The sequence below is a fragment of the Saccoglossus kowalevskii genome, chromosome 7 (assembly GCF_978046115.1).
Source record: "Saccoglossus kowalevskii chromosome 7, keSacKowa6.1, whole genome shotgun sequence".
NCBI classification, from domain to species: domain Eukaryota; kingdom Metazoa; phylum Hemichordata; class Enteropneusta; family Harrimaniidae; genus Saccoglossus; species Saccoglossus kowalevskii.
This window is the reverse complement of record NC_140647.1, coordinates 1,361,453-1,382,783: the sequence shown is the minus strand read 5'-3', so window position 1 is coordinate 1,382,783 and position 21,331 is coordinate 1,361,453. Positions and strand designations below refer to the sequence as shown.

Here is a 21,331-nt window from a genome sequence, read left to right as displayed (position 1 = left end):
CATTTTGAACAATCTTAAATTAATGCACAATTGAGTGCAAAGGTGAATTGACACTAGGTGTACCTGTATGATGTACCCACCACTGCAAGAATACCCCCCCCCCAACCCACACCATCCAATTAAGATACAAGCAGGAACCAGACAACCACACCCTCTACCAGTACTTCAGTCATTGGAATTTGGTAGTTCTCATTTTTCGAATGACAACTGTTTCTCAACTGTTACATAGCATGCATAAAGACGCACTCCACAAACAGTATTCCATAACTTATTTATTTCAAAATTTAACAAATGAATGTGAAAAATAATCTCCAATATTGATCAAAAGGGGCAGACCACGAAACAGAAACGACATTATGTAGGGCTTTTAATCATCACCCATACGATTGCCACTAACAGCAATCGCTTGCATGCTCAATCCCTCAAATAATTTAACTCCAGTCTTGCCTTACAAGTAGTCTATTTTAGACCATCAAACTTAAATTTATTGCAGAACTACTATAATCATGGAGGTAAGAATAGATTTTTTTTTTTACCTCCATGCTTAACAAAATTAACCACAATTTTGTTTTTCAAGTACACGTAATTAGGTGTAGAAAAATGTACAACATCTGTCTAGATAGTCTGTCTTGCTAGCTATGTGGATCAAGTTTCCTCTTAATGTTTATGTTTCGAAATAACAATACTAACTGTATTTGCTTTATTGGAATATAAACCAAAAATTGCACTTGTATACTGAATCATTAAAATATTACTTATTTTGACCATGGAAATGCTACTGCCATTGAGCGCATATGCTATTAATACAAGAAACATGGCACATTCCAAAAATATGTTGAAGTCCATCTACCATTCAAGAACATTCATAAAATTGTGGGTAATTAGGTTTGTATATTTAATGTATTCAAATTGGAAGGTTACCATTTTGATAATTCAAATTTCATTTGCTCACTTTTGAATAGTGTTGTAAATACATGTGGTTTAAGATTTTATGCTTTCAAATTACCACAGCCTGGAGCAAATCAAATTTCCCAGCAATTTGCAATGTTCATGCCATCAAATAAGACAAGTCCCCAAGGGTTTAACGGAGCCAAACAGAATGTTATCAGGAGTCCAACTTAGGCTATTCAATTTTAAGTACAAATTTGAAACCAATCTATGTCCATATCACTGCTTTCTCATTAGAACGTGCATTTTACAGAGCTAAAATAATTACATAGCGCATTGTTGCTAAACTACCGAGGACTTCAATACATTTTCTTTTGATTAAATAGTGAATCTCCAATTCCATTGTGGAGTTTTTCAAGTTCAGGAAACTTTTCAAATTCAGTGCAGGGAGTTGTGCACTAAAAATATAAGTTTTGGAGGAGTTAACTTTTGGAATGAAGTTTTCAAATTTTTTATACATCTTTGGCATCTCGTGTACCAACAAGTGAATACAGAGAATGACAGAAACCTGTACCTTAATTTATAAAAGTATGTAAATACAGATACTCAGCTTAAACAATGATTGGTTTAGGAGCTCACCATTGCCTACACACATGTTTCTGTGTGTGTGCATACATGTCTTTAAACTGACAAGTGCAGCCACCTACCAATTCAAAATGAAGTCTGTTGGTTGGATGATGTGCGTCTGCCATCCACTGCAATGTTGATCATGCCTAACTATATAAAGTGAAATTATAAAAACTAATATCTCATTCCATGTTATCAGGTTCACATTTCGTAGGATTGGGCTTCATCAAATAACGATATACAATAGAAATTGAAAATAATTCATAAAAATTATATAAGGGTTGCATTTCACCCCACCCCCAAATGAGTTACCATCACCCAAAAATGTAACCCCTTTTGTCTTAAAACCAAGTCAGTTTGCAATCACCCAGTCATGCAAGAGAGACGACCCTTTATCGACAGGTCATCTTTATATAGGGGTTGATTTATTGCTAAATAAAAAAAATGACAAGAATTTTCAGTTCAAGGGGCATTTTGTCAACAGATATTTGCAGATGGGGGAAAAATCACCATCTGGAAATGTGACTAGTAGGATGTTTTTATAAAAATGTGGTCACACACTAAATTAAATCTGTCAAAAGAGAACATGATAATTGATGAATAATCCTGTTAATGGATACCTTGTATAAGCCTAAAAACTAACATGCCAAGGTTTGGGGTATATTACTGGACACATGTTTGTCATAGCCTATTTTTGCACAGCAGATAACAATTTACAAGCTAATGTTAATATTCATATACATCACTTTGTGGCCATTTAAGTTAAAAGGTAAGTTAAGCAGGGACACTTGAGTTAACTGTAAAAATATCCCGTTAACTCACAACATAAATTTTTATAGGTGAGAAGATAAGTATTCATCAACACTATTCAGTTATGCAAGTAATATCTCATTCTGAATGTACCCAATTGGTTGAGCCAGGGAATGTGAGTGGCAAATACAATACACCAATGATAATTAAAATTACTGTTAAATTTTACAGCTCTGACTGAACTGTTTAACCCAAGACTAGTGGTTACAAAACTTTATATACATAATAGTAATTTTAGTTATTAAAACTGTAGATGCCACTAGGATTATTCCTAAATGTTTTATTACAACAGCAGACATCATAGCAGTTATTTGCATGATCAAGTGAAAAAACACTCATGGGCAGTGTTAACTGATAACAGTGTAGAAGTGCATCATTTTGATGAGTGTCACCTCACTGTAGATAAAGTCTATAAAAATATCTTGTTGGGAGCCAAACAGGGGTTTAACTTTATTTTCACTGTACTTCCATAAGTGATTTCTCAGACACGAAATGCCATACATAACTGTTATAGTGTCCATAGTTTATCTATCATTGAATTCAAACTGTAAATAATTAAACTCTGCTTCAATTCCTTTGTAATACCTAATTAAAATAATTGTATAGTGATATCCCAGTATTCTGACAGTAGTCACTGTGGGAGAAACTGTGCATGGAAGGATAAATTATTAAATGAACAAGTCTGACTTTTATTTAAGTTTAAACAATGCCAAGAAAACTACTGGTATTATGCAATAAACTGTGAATGTTGCATTACTTGAAGCACCATTTTCTCAAAATATAAATGTACTCTAAAAGGAAAAAAGTAGAACGACAAAATATGCAAGGAAGTTGTACCATTTGTATAATTAAAACAAGTAAAATAAAACACACTGGAAGTTGTAGAAAAACAAAATCAACTGGTATGCCATTTGTAGACATTTAATTCCATACAAAATATGGTTCTTTGTCAATCAATGATGCTTTTTTGTGTTTAGGTAATTAAATATTTATGACTTAGCAGAAAGAAATGTTACTACAATAAATATTCCTAATCTAATCAAATTACAAAACTGTTTAGACACTTTTCAGATCTAAAAAAAAAGCTTGGTGAACAAATTTCAATACAGTACAAGACTTCTTAACAAAAGGTCAGCTAAAGTTTGCTCAATGAGGGCAGACTCACAAAATTCACAAAAGTTTTGGAATACCTTCAGACAAGATAAACTGACTGTCTTGACTTTACTTTTAAAGCCAATAAATGATTAACAATTGTTCAATGCCCCTCGCCACAGAACTGCTTAGATTTCAAACAATCACTAGTGAGGAGGAAGAGTACTGGTGAGAGGGAAACGACCAACAAGTACATGTACTAAAATGTTAAGAAATTGAACATTTGTGAAAGTTAATTTACCCTCTTCCAGATAAAAGTAGAAAAATGATTGAGAACTAAGCTGTAAGCAGTATTAACTTGAAACATTGTAGAAACTGAGATGGCAAATGTTAACTATGATTTTATATTGTATTGGAAACGCAGGAGCTCAATTGTAACAAGTGTTGCATACACCATAAATCTACAGAAACAACGAAAAAAAGAAAATGCCACTATAACTAACATGCATAAACAAATTTAAGTTAATGAGGTTATTACACCAGTGAGACATGAATATTGAAAGGTACTGGTTATCTATAATTCACCAACTTAAATAGATGTGCAGATAAGTATAGGTTTACTCTATTAGCTACTAGTAGCTCTCTTTGAAAGCACATACGTTATAGAAGATAAGTGCATGTGTAAAATGCAGTTGTCATCTGATTTATACCATATTTTGACATTATAGAAGCTAATACTTATTAATAATAAGTTTACTAATGGAACAATTTCTCAGTATACCATATGTACTTATTTAGTATCACAAATATTTAATATTAAATGTTAATATTAAAATGTTACCAATAAAGTGCACAAGAAAAGAATATTGTAAAAATAATTAACTTTCTAGTTAATTCTATTATGAGCTGTTAAATTTCAATATTGGCATGGGTTTCATAAAGTTCTCATTACAGTCATACTAAAGTCACACCTGCAGTGGTATTAATAAGCAATGAGTAGGGAAATGAGTGATTCTTCCATACACAATATAGTATTTTTATTCAACATCACTTCTTCAAACACAGCAATGGTGAGGAAAGACTTCCTACAGCTAATCTTGCTACTTCATCCCATTTATTGCAATCAGCACAAACATTGATGAGGGGATTGGCTGGATCATAAATGATAGGCCTGACAAAACAAAACAAAAATACTATTATTGCCAAAACAAAGTTGATAATGTTCTATATTGTTCTTGCCATATCAAAGTTGTTGCTGTGGCAATTAAAATTGTTATCTTTCTAAAAACAATACCAAGTAAAGTAATTGAACATGTAGTTCAAGAACAAGCAGCCTAAAGAACAGAAGATATCATTAGAAAACGAACAATATGTATAAGTATCAAAGCAATCAGACTTGCTGTTTTCAACAAGAATTTGAAATTTCGCTTTTTACCAAAAAAGACACAAATACATGTATTCACGAAAATTAGAGAATTAAAAATATCATCACAAAATGAACAAACCTGAGAGGTCCACATGTAATACATAAATGTACATGTACCTATACATATGTATATGTAATATCAAAGCAATCAGACATGCTGTTTTTAACAAGAAGTCAAAAATATTACTTTTTACCAAAAATTACAAAAATATTCACCAAAATTAGAGAATTAAAGAAAAAGAGGTTTACCCAAGGTACATATACACCAAGTATCAAAGCATTCAGGCTTGTAGTTTTCAAGAAGTTGAAAAAGTAAAAACTTGACACAAACGCCGACAGACAATCACTCATATGATAAGCTCTACTCGACAAAGTCAACAGCAAAAAAGTGGAAAATATGTTTGCTAAAATAAAGAATCAAAGGATACTGTACAAAATGACTGAATCTGTCAGATGTCCACCTAAAGTGAATGCAACTACATGTACATACCAAATATTAGCAGCAAATAGAAAACTGAAGATATCATAAAATGAACAAGGTATCTGCATTCCAATATCAAAGTAACATCAGCATTTAAAAAGTACCATAACAGTGACCAGGGCGATCTTTCAGATAAATAAGATAATCCTGAGTTAACTGCTTGTACAACAGTATTGGTGAGGACACTACATACAATAATTTGTTTGGATTATTTTATGACATTGGAGTTGGGGGTAATAACAATGTAGATTCAACTAACTTTTAAATTAGTAAACTTTGGACATCTACAAACAATTGCTTTGTACCTACCGAGTTGGTTTTACTATGCTATGAATTTTCTCTGCAAGGTCTTCACGACAGTTAACAAACCACTCCACCTCTACAGCATCATAGGACATAAAGCGTTGCAGTACAGCACGAAGTCCATCAGCCATGTCAAATCTAATCTTCTCACCAGTTTCCTCCCAAGTATCAATTGTTATCAACTCCAACATGTATTCAGAAGGCATAGTGCTTTTGTCTATGGAGTTGGCTTCACATAGACTATTCAGCCAATATTTGACCAAGCGTGATAGATTCTTCACTTGTGGCGGGATCTCTTTGAAGAAGTCTAGCTGTAGGTGTGTCAAATGTGTAGAGTATGCCAGTTTCTCTGCATCAGATTCAGCTAAGATGCTCTGATAAATCTTTCCTTTGTCATCTGAATCCCAAAGAAAATACACTCATCACTCACTCAGTCAGTCAGTTCGAACATAAACATGTCAGATATGGATCCAAGAGCTGATGCTTGATTATGGTGATGTTTTAACACTGAAATGATTGACATTCAGTCATCTTGTATCTGATCTTCAAATGAGTACTATATAAAGAGATTAAAACAAAATGGACACTGGTCGTCCATTTTGTATATATATTTTGTATGTACATCTGTATATCTATAACATGACGTAGAATGAATATAAACAATTTGAACATAATCAGACAAAGCAAGGCAGAGACATGGCACTAGTACTGCATTCATTAAAACAAAATGGCCCCATTCAGCCATTACAATCTAATCTGAAATATAAAATGATGTGCATCAAGGTCCCATAATGTCTAACGTATGTACCAAGTTTGAACAAAATCCATTCCTAAATGCTTGATTTTGATGATTTTTCAGCACAAAAATGGCTGCCATTCGGACATCTTGAATCAGATCATGGAACAAATTGATGTGAATACATGTATGTATAATACTATATACCGTATTTATCCGGGTATAAGCCCAGAGTCCTGAACATGGAAAAATCGACAAAAAGAAAGGGTGGGCGTTTGTCCGGATATCCCCGGCAAAAAAAAAAGAAAAAACGCAAAAAATTGCAACACTCAGATCGAACTGCGACAGGGAGTAAAACAGCAAATAAAAATATGCAACAAAAATAAATGAACAATATGCAGCATTAGAAGTGTAACAATTTATTGCTTAGAATGTGACAAATATTAAAACCAGAAAAAATAAAAATCGACAGTGAAGATTCATTTGAACACCCCCATCGACAAACACGTTGCCCCATACGCGTGAATTATTTCCAGTTTTGACAAATACCGGATCAACAGCCATACAAGATCAATAATAATTTACGCAGTAAAATTACACAAGTCACTGTCAATGACACGTCCCCGTTCCGTTCATATTTGAGTGACATATACATTCAAAGCAGCAACAATATGGATGTTGAACTGCATTCAGTAAAACAAAATAGCCACCAGTCAGCCATTTTCAACACAATCCAAAAAAAAATTTAAACTAAATTTGCCCACGCATGACATAGATTCAGTTCCGGTATGGTGAAAATGTGCAATTTTTGTGAATTTTTGACCTTAAAAGGACTGGCCCAAATGCACAGGCATATGTATGATATACCGTTAAAGTCCTATTATAAACCGCGGTTTATATTACAATGTATCAATTTAAAAATTGGGATCAAAAGCTCAAGTTCGGGTGTGCGGTTTCTATTACGTACATATTGCAATCACTAAATGGGCGTGGTCATTTTTTGTCCACAGCACATGCACAAAACAAACAATACACCGTACAATCTCTTGAATAGGCGTCGGGGAAGAGTGAAAGGCCTTATTTTGGTCCTAAAATAGGCATTACGAAATGTTGAAAAATTACAGTCAATCAAAAAAAAAAATTCCACATGATACAAAAAGTACTCAGTATTTTTAATGTAATATGCATTTATTTTTTTAATTTTCTTGGTAACGAAAAGTATATTCTAACAGAAGTTTCAAATAAAAACATGAATGCACTGCTTAGTAGCAAATGATCACATAACGGTCACAGGCGCTCGGAACGTTTCTTGGCTAATAAAAAATGACCTAAAGTGGGATCGGCATAGTTAGTCAGTCGCCGGTACATTCCCCTACTACTCATATAATAACACAAGGTAGGAAAGCGTTGACACCATGACATCGAAACTTCCCGAAAATAACACGATTTTCCAAATTATATTTTGATCCGCTTCACACAACTCAAGCATGATATCGGTAGAAACTATCGATCGACTTACATTTCCTTTATTCGAACTAAAACGGGTTAAATCCTGTGAAAATCGAAACACCAGAGCAATATGAATCAACCCGTCTACGCTGATATTTTGAAGCAGAGGCTCGGGCATGCGCAGCTCCAAACATGCGCAGTTTCAAACATTTACGCATGCTCGGGCCTCTGCTTCAAAATATCCACGTAGACGGGTTGATTCATATTGCTCTGGTGTTTCGGTTTTCACAGGATTTAACCCGTTTTAGTTCGAATAAAGGAAATGTAAGTCGATCGATAGTTTCTACCGATATCATGCTTGAGTTGTGTGAAGCGGATCGAAATATAATTTGGAAAATCGTGTTATTTTCGGGAAGTTTCGATGTCATGGTGTCAACGCTTTCCTACCTTGTGTTATTATATGAGTAGTGGGGGAATTTACCGGTGACTGACTAACTATGCCGATCCCACTTTAGGTCATCTTTTATTAGCCAAGAAACGTTCCGAGCGCCTGTGATAACGGTAGCTCGATCCGGCCATGCTGCGGGTCACAAGTGAATAACTTACTTGTTTTCGAAGTGTTGATATTGGTGATTATTATTTAGTAGTGATTACAATAACGCACGAAAAATAAATTCGTTGAATTGTTATAAAATGCAAGTAAAATTCAAATTAGTTTCCCCGTAAGCGAATGATTTCAGTCACATGTAAACAGCCGATACCGTGACGATATCTGCCATGTTTTTGAATGCTCACGTGACGTATTATTGACCGGATAGGTCAAGTCGCTAATTAACCAATCAAAATGCTGGATGGTGCCCACGTGTCTAAATTATATAGCTCATTTAAATATGTTAATGACAGTTCAGCGACCTCATGGTGAACGCAACACGGAAGAGATTTACCGATAATGTAGTGCGATCTTTTTTGCCTTTGATCCGATGGGAAAACGGCATGATTTTTTTTTTTAAATCAAGAAATTATTTGTTTTCGAAAGATAAATTATACTTCAATGCTCAGTTTAACACTTTTACGGTGATAAAAGCTCATTGTCTAAAACTTACGAAACACAGACGTATTCAGAAAGAGTATTGACAGAGGTCGTCGCCAGAACAAAAGCAGTTTCATTGCCTGTCTGACATCTTATCACCGCTGAACAATAAATAGGTGTGAATATTTTTAGGCATGTTGTCGAAACAAATGAATAGGATTAGGAACAATGCCGTTTTGGAACAGCTGGTTGAAACAATGAAGTCAGTCACGGCCTTGTTGAATTGGGGGTGCGGTTAGTAATAGGTACTTTTCACGTTTTCAATTTTTGTTAAGAACTCTTTAACCCCGAAGCCGGAATTGGGGGTGCGGTTACTATTACGTATGCGGTTTATATTAGGACTTTAACGGTAATGTATGATGTGTATGTGAAGTTTGAACTTGATCTGTCCAGGCATGTCCGAGATATGGATCAAAAACTAAATTCTTTAAAACAAAATGGCCGCCAGTTGGCCATTTTGAACTTGATCCGAAGAAAAATTGGTATGCATCAAGCTTATATTATGTTTAATATATGCACTAAATCTGAACAAAATCCATCCATGCATGACTGAGATCCGGTTCCGGAATTGTGAAAATACGTGATTTTGATGCATTTTCGACCTTAAAATGGCCATCATTCAGCTATTGTTAAGCGGATCATGAAACAAATGCACATATCTATTTGTGACATGATGTACCATGTGTGTGTGAAGTTTGAACTTGATCAATCCAGACATGTCTCGGATACGGATCCATAACTGAATTCTTTAAAACAAAATGGCCGCCAGTCGGCCATTTTGAACTTGATCCCGAAAAAAAAAAATGATGTGCATCAAGGTCCTATTATGTTTAATGTATGTACCAAATTTGAACAAAATCCGTCCATGCATAACTGAGATCCGGGTCCGGAATGGTGAAAATGTGCGATTTTGATGCATTTTCGGCCTTAAAATGGCCGCTATTCGGCTATCGTTAATCGGATCATGAAAAAAATGCATGTGCATATGTCCCATATAATGTGTGATGTATGAGTGAAGTTTGAACTTAATCGGTCCATGCATGTTCGAGATACAGGTGATCACGGACGCACGGACGCACACAGGGCAAACACAAGTCGCCGTTTTCGGAATACGTCCGAACAGGGACTAAAAAGTTCATAGTTGTTAGAAAAAAAAACATCTAAGATCTCTATATGTACGTTCATTGCTATCTTCGTAAAAGTCAAAACCCTGAAATTCGGCGCCACTGTTGCGATTGAAAAAAATCCCTATAGCTTCGTCTTTAAGTTTGACTATGTCGTCCCACACAATTTGGACTAAGCACATTTAATCCACTGATTTCGCTGTGTGGTAGCTTGGCACTTTTAATTCACGTCTAATCAGAATAAAGAGACAAGAAAAATGGGGTCGCAGCAAACGACTTGCACGATGCTTTTGTTTACTGTCTGGCAATCATCTTTGACCTTTAAGCATCCGCTTTACCGATTGGCTAAGAATAACATCACTACTAGTGTTTCATCATAGAGGTCAATTCAACATCAGACTAAGCGTTCGTTCATCAATCATGGTGAAAGTTACCATTCAGCAAGTTATATGGATATCGCGGTGGGCTTGAAATAGGAAGATTTTGTTTCAAACGACAGAAGAATAATTTCCATGAAATGCAATAGCTGTGGTGAAAGTTGGCAGTCTTCGGCATGACATTGCAAAATTGCTACCTGCAACAGTGCTTAAGATATAGCAGTTATGCATATTAATGAGGTTAGAAGCCACCACCCCATGGGCGCGTAGCCACACGACCTAGCCATGTGACATTCAGGGAAAAGAATGCGACTCTTGAGTAGAATTGACATACACAATATCAGCCAAACCTGACCAATACAACACATGAAATTGCACAAGTTTCATTTTCACATAATCCAAGATGGCGGCTAAACCACGTGACTTATCGAAAATATATTATTTTTCTCATATGTAGCAATGTTCAGGCATGTTATATTCAAAACCAGCAGTTAATTGGTTGAATCACCTCTGAGAAACAAATGCCCAAACTTTTGGTCAATTTTGCCTAAAATCCAAGATGGCGGCCAAACCATGTGACTGATCTGAAATCCTTTTTAGGTTTTTGAAAGAGTTTGATATAGAGATGCCATGCAGCAATATTGAACGTAATCCCTCTAGTGTGGCATGAGTAAAAAACTACTTCCTGTTTAGAAGAAACCCAAAATGGCGGCCAAACCATGTGACCAATCATAACAATTTTATCTAACGTAAATGAGCTTCATACATAGAAGCTAAATACTACATATGAGAGCATTCTGCTTGGTTGTTCTGAAGAAGAAGATTTGTAAGTGTTTTTTGCCGTTTTTAGGAAAAACAAAATGGCGGGAAAAGTCACATGACCGCTAAGGTTTTTATTGCTGATATCTATTACACATGAGTTGTACTATATATCATACAAAAATCTAGACGCCTAGACCCTCAGAAAGTGGTCAAACAGCCACTTCCGGTTTTATTTCAATCAAAAATGGCCGCCAAACTAATTGACCAATCGAAATTCTGAAAGCATGTTGCACCAGTTCACATTAGGGACTATCAGTAAAGAGCATTATTAGACCATTCCGTTAAGAGTTTTTCTCAAACGGCTTGACGAAAAAAGTTACGGAAGAAAGAAGAAGAAAGAAAGAAGAAAGAAGAAAAAAACGGACAATAAGAATAGGGGCCTTGTTAGTAGTCCGAATTTTTGCACAGTCGAAAATAAAGCGGAAATTCAACAAGCGGTCGCGGAAGCAGGCGAGAGGTTGGGCGAAATGAGTTCTGTACTTCTTTGTTTGATGAAGCGATGCAGATGCCACATTGTCGCCATAATGAGGCCACAATGAAGCGAAGCGATAACCGCCTAACTTTTTAATGTCGCGACGTTAAAGCGATGCTGAAGCCATAACAATGCCATAATGATGCGATGCTGAAGCGAAGGTGAAGCTGAAGTGAAGCCAAAGCTTCCGCGAGAACTATACTGTATAATTCCAGATACACACACAGAGATCAATCCATAAGACCCAGTTTTCGAACTGCGTCTCAACAGGGACTAACAAATATTAGACAAGTCCACCTGAGGTACTTATCTGAATAATAATTAATAATCAAAATTAGAGAACAAAAGATAACATCATGAAATAAACAAATCTGAGAAAAACTACCAAGGTACATACACATGTACAAATGTATACACCAACTATCAAAGCAACAAACAATCAGTAATATGACAAGCTCCTATCGACAAAGTGAATAGCGGAGCTAATATATCATACATTTCTTGATGCAATAGTGCAATGTTTCAGACTGGCCACATGAAACAATGTGGAAAAGAGGTTAGTGATCTAATCTAGTTTAACATATACCTTTAGTAGGCTCTTTTCCCAGCACATCAAAGGCTGGAATAAGTTCAACTTGACCTACATCACCATCTGTGGAATTCTTTATTTGTACTTTCAAACTTGTTGGCATTTCTTCAATTACTTCTAAATTAGCATCATCAGTGGCAGTTAGTGAACTTTTAATGTTCTGAAGTATCTTAGTCATGCCTTCCTTGAATTCTCCAAGGTTAGAATATTCCTCCAAAAAAAGGATCAATTTGACATCTGATGTGCCTTTCAGATTAGTTCCACGGCCAAAAGGTCCACCCTGTGAAAAAACAAAAAGCTAAGTCAGTGTAACATGTACTTGTAACTTGTAATTTAGATACATCTTTACAGTTCCTGTGGACCAATAGATTAAAATTTAATGTCAATATTTGAATAGTGGTTCACATGTACACAAGCCTCAGTGAAGAATTCCAATGAACAAGAATAAAATACAAAGTGGCTACCATCTGGCCATTTTCTTCAAATCTCAAAAAATATAACATGAACCTGCAAACCAATAACTTGATAGGGATAAAAAAAAATTAAAATTACCATTTGGAAACGTAAGAATTTAGTATATTTGAGGACTAAAATGGCTGCCAAATGGTGAAAACAATCGATGTGCCAAATCACCATACCCAGCTGGCTTTTGAGTCAGGTTTGAATGAGAATGGTCAAAGTATGTCTGCTCAGGCCAGATGGAAAGAACAGACCCTAAAATAATAGTCCTCGGTTTCAGACTAAAATACCGCCACAGGGTTTGCATGCAACCAAAAACATCTGCACTATGAGCAGAAATGCTGTAATTTAATCAAATTATTGACTTCTAAAATTTTGACTGATCACAAACTTGTACTGTTTTCTCCTAAATTTGTTAAACCTCAGTTGTACATGGTGTTAATGATATTGGAATAATCCGAACATCTTGCAAACATTCATCAATTACTACCAGTCTTACACACACAAAAAATGACTTTTCTGAAGTTCTAACAGCATTATTTATCATTCAGTCATAGCTTGATTCCAAAAAAATGTTTTCTTTTTGGTTGTAAAAAATAACACTTGATCGATATGCATCAGGCCTTTAACCATTCAGAATATTATGTAGTACGATGAAAGATTCTGAATATTTGCAAACACATAATGCATTTGTAAGGTAAAATTCAGCCATTGTAACAAATTTTAGTGGGCTTGGTGCTGATTGGTTCATAGTGCTATGATCTATGATTGGCTAATAAGAAAATAGCATTTCAAATGGAGTCTGCTATCGTTATTTGTGCTAGTTCTCTTCGAGGTAAACATGTAATAAAGATGATTGAATTGAATAAACACAATAACAATATAAGAAATTCAAGAAAGCTCTGAAACACAATTGAATAATATTGAATCAATAATACAATTGAATATCACAGTAATAATTAGGGAAATAAGAGTGGATTATTCTCCCTTTCATCGACAGATTGTTTATTGTTTTTGAAGAGGTGATTAGAACTTTTTAAAAGGTTATAAGATAGTACTATATATTTTTTTGTGTAGCCATAAAACATTGCAAGTTAAGTTGTAGGCTTTATATTGTACCGGATTCTGCAGTAAATTCGCCTAGGGCCGTTAACGGCAGTTCAGGTTTTGAAAAAAATAAAATGGGGCCGAGAAACCGCCCAGGGCGATTTTTCAGCAGTTTTTTAAGGTGTTATTTTAATCTTTTTTGATGCCTAAATGTTTAGCCATAGTCATTGATGCCTAATTCAAGAATATTGATGTTCATTGCGACTAGCGTGAATAGGTTTGCTTTGTTTCGACAATGAGCTGTTATCGCTGTAAATAATGTTAAATTATTCTTCAAATGCTCTGTTTATCTTTTAAACAACTAATTTTTTTATTTAAAAACAAATCATGCCAAAAGATCGAACAAGACATTGGCAAATCTCTTCCGTGCTGAGCTAAATAACATTAACATATTTAAATGTGCTATGGTAATTTGAACACGTTAGCATCATCCATCATTTTCATTGGTTAATTATCTATTTGACCTGTCAGGTCAATGAACACCATCTCAGGTCAAACATGGCGGATATCCATTTCCACAGCGTCGAGCTTTAAAAATGCGATCGGAATCGTTCGCTTACGATGAAATAAGTTGAAATTTATTTGCATTATATAACAATTCAACGAATTTATTTTTTGCACGTTATTATAATCATTACTAGGTAATAATCAACAATTGTAAAATTGCACTACCATGATAATTTGCTACTAAGCAAAGCAGTTGTGTTTGTTGTTATTTGACACTTCTTTTGTTTAGAATATACTTTTGTTACTAATAAAATGAAACAAAATTGTATTTGGTTCACAAGGTTCATTAGTGTGGGTTTTTTTTTCGAGAAAGGTGCACGGTCTACATTTTAATCCAGCTAGAAATTAAAGTTAAACTGTAAATAGCTCCTGTGTGATCAGAGCATGTATTATAAAGGTATAGGCTTTGCCTAATAAGTGAATGTAATTGCATGTAGATCAATCCATCAATAAAATTGATCAAGATGTCTGAAAATCTACGACATACTGTATATGGAAACATATGATTTTGATATGGGCATTTTGAAAAACATGCAAGGACACTATACTTGTAAACAAAGGGCACTAATGAGGCACTCTATGAATGAGGTATTTCTAGAGGTCGGGGTTTGTCTCGTCTGAATAATTTTTGCTTTGATTTTCTTATGGGTTTTTTTCCCCAATGCGACTTAATTGCACTTGTTTTTTTTTTTTAATTCTTAGTAATTAGTGTCATTAGCGATGGAGTAGTAAAAAAACGCAATTAACCTCAGTGCAGCAAATCAGGATAGATCTTCCTGACGCAATGGGCAAATTTCGCTATTTTCGCTGACAAGTAAAATCTGTTAAATTAAACCTACGTGAACATGTAAAGTAACAACAGATTGTTTCCTTGACAGACTCTTGAAATTAAATCATCAAAATAGTACAAATAAAAAGTCTGTACAACATACCTAGAACAGATAAATAAAAACATCGTAGTTTAATGTTCGTCCGGACTTTGAGCCGTTGAAAGTAAGTGATCCAGCCCTTACACACGCCAACAATTGAAATTTGTTTAATTGCTATCAAATTATCGCTCGAAAAAAAAATGTTTCATTTGTGAGACGTGCTTTTGATACAAACCGAAGATCGTGATCGACCCTACACAAAACTAATTTTGTCTTCCTTGTCCTCGTTCGGCAAAAACAAAAAACTTGCATATTTACTATTTGTTTAATGAGTGCATTTTTGTTTAAAAATATCAAACAAGAATAAACACTAAGTAAAATAGGAATCAACTGCTTTGTTTTATTCGAGTAAGATGGAAACCATGCAAAAACAAATGTGAAACATTACTGTCTGCTCGAGGAGAAGACACTGGGAGTCTGCCTTATACATGGATTAAGTTTAGACGCGGGGATTCAGCTTTCATTTTCTCTGCTCGTGGCGTCGCAATAGCGGTGAAAGTCAGTACTTGGTTGAACAGACAGCCATGGCCACTATTTTTGAATGATCATAAATCATTTTTGAACCCAATAGTAGTGATCACTGCGATTATTATATAAATTTCTGGCAAAGTCTGGAACGATACTGAAAAAAAATCGTTGATTTCCTTCTATATTCATGCTTGAAAGTAGGCCGAAGTATCCGCAGATTGTACATGCAATCAGCACATTTACGAATCAAGATTGGCAGAAAGTTGTACGGCATCTGTTTTTGATTTTGTCCATTGATGAATATGACGCACAAAGTGAAATTGAACTTGCGTTCATGAAAATCAGAAAGGGTACTGCTTTTTCGTCAAACTGAAAAAATGGCCGCGACATTCTTGTAACTGCGCATGCGTACTCCCATATTCACATACATTTGATGTTTTTAGTTGCAGTATCTGCTCAAATAACATCAATCATGATATAATAAATCATTATATACTAAAGTTCGCAGACCTTCCAATGAAATATTACTAGTTTTTTTTTTGCGACAGAATACGTTATTGCAATATGCAAATTAGACAACTCACCCTAGTCAAATATTTGTTAAGAAACTTTAAAGACTCTAAGTTATAAATTAACTAATGCAATAATTGACTAATTAATATGCATGAAATTGCACCAAAATCTAATCAGCGCATCTACTCATCATATATTAGCTGTGTGCCAAATTTCATTTGAATTGAAATTGTAGATCTTGAGTTATCAGTGAAACAAATTTTAGTCAGACTCACAGACACTGGTACCACATAAGCTCCGTTTCACGAGAGCTAAAAATGTATACAATTTTAGATTAGCTTCTGCAATAGTTTCTTTCATTTTGGGTGATCCAACTGCCGGTGTTGCAAATCGGCGTAGGTGGATTTTTCAATGAAAATATAGCCCCCTACAAATATTTGATGATCATTTTTTGAAAATTTGAACCCCAAATAAGGGCCCACCAGCCGTGAAACTTCCCAGGGCGAATTTACGGCAGAATCCGGTAGTCACTAACTTAGAATCAAATGATGGCTTTTGACTCTTACTAAACACCTAAATTACAGTGACTTCTAAACTGCTGTATGTTTAACCACTTTATGAAGTACCCAAAATTGGTTATGACCAGAGCAACCATGAAACAAACTGCTGAGCAGAAATACACCAACCTTGAGAAAGTACTTTAGTTTTAGCCCACTGTTAGATTCAATGATACTTGTTAAATGCATAACAGCCTGATTGCAACGATAGTCTTCCTCCTCAGTAGGGCACAGATGAGAATTAACATATTTATTCAATGCATCTGGATCCTGGACAAGCAATTCAGTGTCAAGACATACTGGTATGCCATTATCTTCCACAGCTGCAGCATCCTCTATAAAGTGAATTAAAAGCACTTATGATAAAACTTATGATAAAACTTATGATAAAACAAAATTCAGATTTCACCAACACCATACAGTACTCATTCCGCCCAACCTCCCGCTTTTATCGCTTTTTTTCCCCCCGACCGCTTATCGCTTAATTTCCGACCGCTCGCTGCTTTCCGACCGGAAACTGAACGCTTTTTTTCCGCTCACTTGCGTTGGCTTTTGTTCGCTCGCTTTTGTTCGCTCGCTTCTGCTATGGCTGGCTTCAGAAACATCGTCCGCTTGCCAACCGACCGCTGGAGTAACAATGATCGTACGATGTATGTATAAACTTAAGTTTTTATTCGTAATAAGTTTAGGTTTTAATGACGATTCAAAACACAATGCCTATTGCTTCTCTGTTTTGGAACAAGACGCCATCAAATCACTTGACACATTGTAACATTTGCTACGCAAGTCGAACTGTGACCTGTATTTACATATTTACGTCCTAGTGTGTGTAGTTCAAGCAGCTATATAACTGGTCAATCGTGATATGTATTGAGTACTAGTATTTGTGTGTTGTGTGTGTTTCCGTGTGTGATTTTGACTAAATTTATTCCGAACGGCGCTCAAAATAATTTGACACTTTGTTATTTGCGAACGCAACTCAAAACTATGACCCTTACTCAATTTGCATAAGTAATACGAATGCTGTAGTTCAGAAAATCTATTGGTTAACTTTTGACCGTGTCTGGGTGTGCAAAACAAAACTGCACATATAATTATCGCATAGCTGAATTTCTACAAATCAATTGGACTTAAACTACTAGTATAATGACTGTGACGATTAATTGCTTGTCTGAGTACATGCGGCGACGAATTATTGAATTGGCAGCAGCCGGACGAAAAATGAAAGATTTCGGAACAGTTAATTTGTTGAGGAAAACAAAACAAGCGCAGCCAGTGATACATTTTGAAAACAAAAATACAAAATAAACGCAATCAGAGGCGCCGACCACGCGCGTTGGAAATAAATAAAACGTGTTGTGACAGTCTCACCAAACTCTTTCACTCACGCAATATACAATGTAATTATGTTATTTCCCAAAGCACTTATATTTAATACATTGACGAAAAACACCGCAAGAAAAATGTAAATCAGGCTTGTAATTACTAGTAACTCTACTCGAACGCAATGTTGATCACTGTAAAAGTGGATAAATTCGAACCGTCCGTCATCAAATTCAAAATTCAAGCGATCTCGTTGAATGTCAAAAATAAACTCGATGTTTAGAAAGACAAAAACAACAACATATTAGAGTGCAAACAAGACATGAAATGTCACAGTCCCCGTTATTTGATTATAAAGTTGTACAAAGAACATCTGCAAACAGGTGAATAAATATGTACTCTTTGTGGTTACAACTCATCATAAAGTGATTTCCGATGATCTAGTTTTGTACTGACAACTAAAAACTTCCACAGACCCATGTTCAGAATCTCAGAGTACACAAGTGCAACAAAACTATTTGTCATACATGTATACTTGCTCAAGAAACTGCATTCATAAATCTGAGTGAACCTTGATGTACATGACTTCTTTGTTAATCAGGTCTTAGTATATTACCAGGACCTGGGTTTGTTTGAACATCATCACTGGGCATCAGAATCATTCTCATGTTGTCAAATACAATTTGTTATTAACACAGTAAGGTTTATTATTTAAAATGTATTCATTGTACATAGAACAACATCTGTTAATTTAAACAATTGTAAAAGCTATGTTTTCAGAGCAAGTAAAGGTTGGTCTGCTCATAACCTTCAATGGAGAAGTAACAATAATTGTTTGAAGTCTTTTTAGTGCAGTGATATTATTGCATTTCAATTATTATTAATGGGTATAAAATACTGTAAACCATTTAATTTTGACTTCTAGATATATTCAGGATTTTATGAAATTTGTGTACAACATTTCAATAAAGTCCCTGACACTCCATGTTGTAGGAACCCAGAAAAAATTCAGTTCACAGCACCACTGTAAAAAAAAAAAAAGTTTAAAATGAGTATAGTCAAAGATATACACATTCGGGTTCACAAGACACATGTACCAATCTGAGTTGGTTCTAGAGATTAGTATCACAAGATTTTACTCTCCGTGATTCAATATCAGTCCTATGTATAACGCTGTGTTGATCAGGCGAACTAATTGACAATGGCCCTACAGGTATCGCTATGAAATCACAGTAGTTTTGTATTCTTCTTGCATTTCGACCATGGAAAAATATTTGTTTTTTGAAAGTGGCCAAATTATTAGAAGAAAAACAGAAACTATTTTTTTAGTATGAATTCTAGTAACTGAAATGCACGATACGCAGGATTGATAAACCTTCAGCGAGCACTCCTGAAATTTCAGATCATTGGTACTGTACCATGTTTTTGGATACATTCAATGACCTAATACATAAAATCACATTTGTTATTATTGCTCAATCACTTGACCCTGTATGGCACAAGATTGCAAGCTTCTATCATAAAATTGGGTTATTTATTTGATGCAACGAAACATGCATTCACAGCAGACAGAAATTCATTTGAGATATTACTGGATTTTTGTATTCAGTTTTCCATTTCAACCACCATCATCACTTAGTAAGCTGTGATCGTGTATTGGGATACTGACTGTGCATAAATGTGCAGTGTAGTGTCATCAGAAGACCGATTGTTTGTGAATATTTTGCACCATTACGCCATTTCAAATATTATATTAATTCACAGACAACAAAATAAAGATTTTCAATAACATACAAGTTTTCCCACAAATGATGATTGTATGGCAATTACAAGGCTTCGCCAGTTTTACTTTGGAAGAAGTTGAAAACAGGTAACAGGAAGGGGCTACATGACTACATCTTTTTTTTTTTTTAATTTTAATCAAGCATGATTTTTTTACTTTTTTTTTTTTGTTTTTTTTACAAATGTCTATTTCAGGGCAACAGAAACAAAAACAATAAATGTGTAGGTAGGCATTTTAACAATTGCACGTCATTACCGATATAAATCATAATCATAATTAAAAATAAGATCACATTTAATTTAGTCAGTTTTCATAATGAAATGCATAATAACATGTACTTATTAATTTTAATAAGGTTCAACAGCCTTTTCATTTAGTGGCAGTTTATACACCATAAAACCTCTGGTTTAGGTGTCACACTCAGAGAAGAGTGAAAGGCCTTTGGTTCATAAGCATCGCGAAATGTTGGAATTGAATCCCCCCAAAAAATGCACATAATGTAACATGCATTATTTTTTTTATAATCTTGTTGATAACGAAAAGCAAAGTATGTTCTAAAAGAAGTTTCGAATAAATACAAACACGAATACATTGCTTAGTCGTTAGTATCGGTAGCGAATGATCACGGTAGCACAATCTGGTCATTCTGTGTTTCGCAAGTGAATAACTCGAAGTATTGCAATTGTTGATTATTATTCAGTAATGATTATAAAAACGCACAAAAATTTAATTTGTTGAATTTATATAAATTGGAAGTAATATTCAACTTAGTTTCATCGTAAACGAATGATTTCGGTCGAATGTAAATGTTCGAAGAGATACGATATCCGCCATGTTCTCATTTACACGTGGCTCATTTAAATATGTTAATGACGGTTCAGTGACCTCGTGGTGAACGCAACGCAGTAGTAGATTTACCGATGTTCTGGCAAGATCTTTATGCTTTGATTTTGACGGGGAAAACGGCATGATTTTTTTTAATCAAAAAATTAGTTGTTTTCAAAATATAAACTGAGCATTCAAAGAATAATTTAACATTGTTCGCAGAAATAACAGCTTCGAAACGAAGCTTACCCATTCGGGCTATTCACAATATGTGTCAATGACTATGGTACAATATAAATTAGACTCTTTATTATGCTCACAACATAAAAATACGAATATAATCATAGGCAACCTACTATTATATAATGAATAAGTTGATCGACACGGACATCCCCCCCCCCGAGTTGTGGATATTTCGGAAATCGCGACACAAGCAAAAGACCGGATAACGATTTTACTTGAAACTATGTCCCCATGAATTAATCGTCCGTGTACAATAATTTGACAGGGTATACAATTTACAAACTAATTTCGTAGATTGGAGACAATTGTTTGCTTTTTTGGCTTTTCACAA

At 34.9% G+C, this 21,331-nt stretch overlaps 1 protein-coding gene across 1 annotated transcript in view; it reads right to left on the bottom strand.

Moving 5' to 3' along the window:
* Positions 1 to 259: 259 nt before the first annotated feature.
* The window catches only part of LOC102807889 (uncharacterized), a 45,749-nt gene continuing 24,677 nt past the window's right edge, over positions 260 to 21,331 (bottom strand). Inside the window, exons 6-9 of the mRNA XM_006811566.2 lie at positions 16,956 to 17,161; positions 12,284 to 12,566; positions 5,634 to 6,024; positions 260 to 4,588 (exon numbers count right to left, since the gene is read on the bottom strand). Of these exons, the coding sequence (XP_006811629.1) occupies positions 4,465 to 4,588; positions 5,634 to 6,024; positions 12,284 to 12,566; positions 16,956 to 17,161 (1,004 nt within the window). The 3' untranslated portion in view covers positions 260 to 4,464. The remainder of the gene's footprint in view (positions 4,589 to 5,633; positions 6,025 to 12,283; positions 12,567 to 16,955; positions 17,162 to 21,331) is intronic.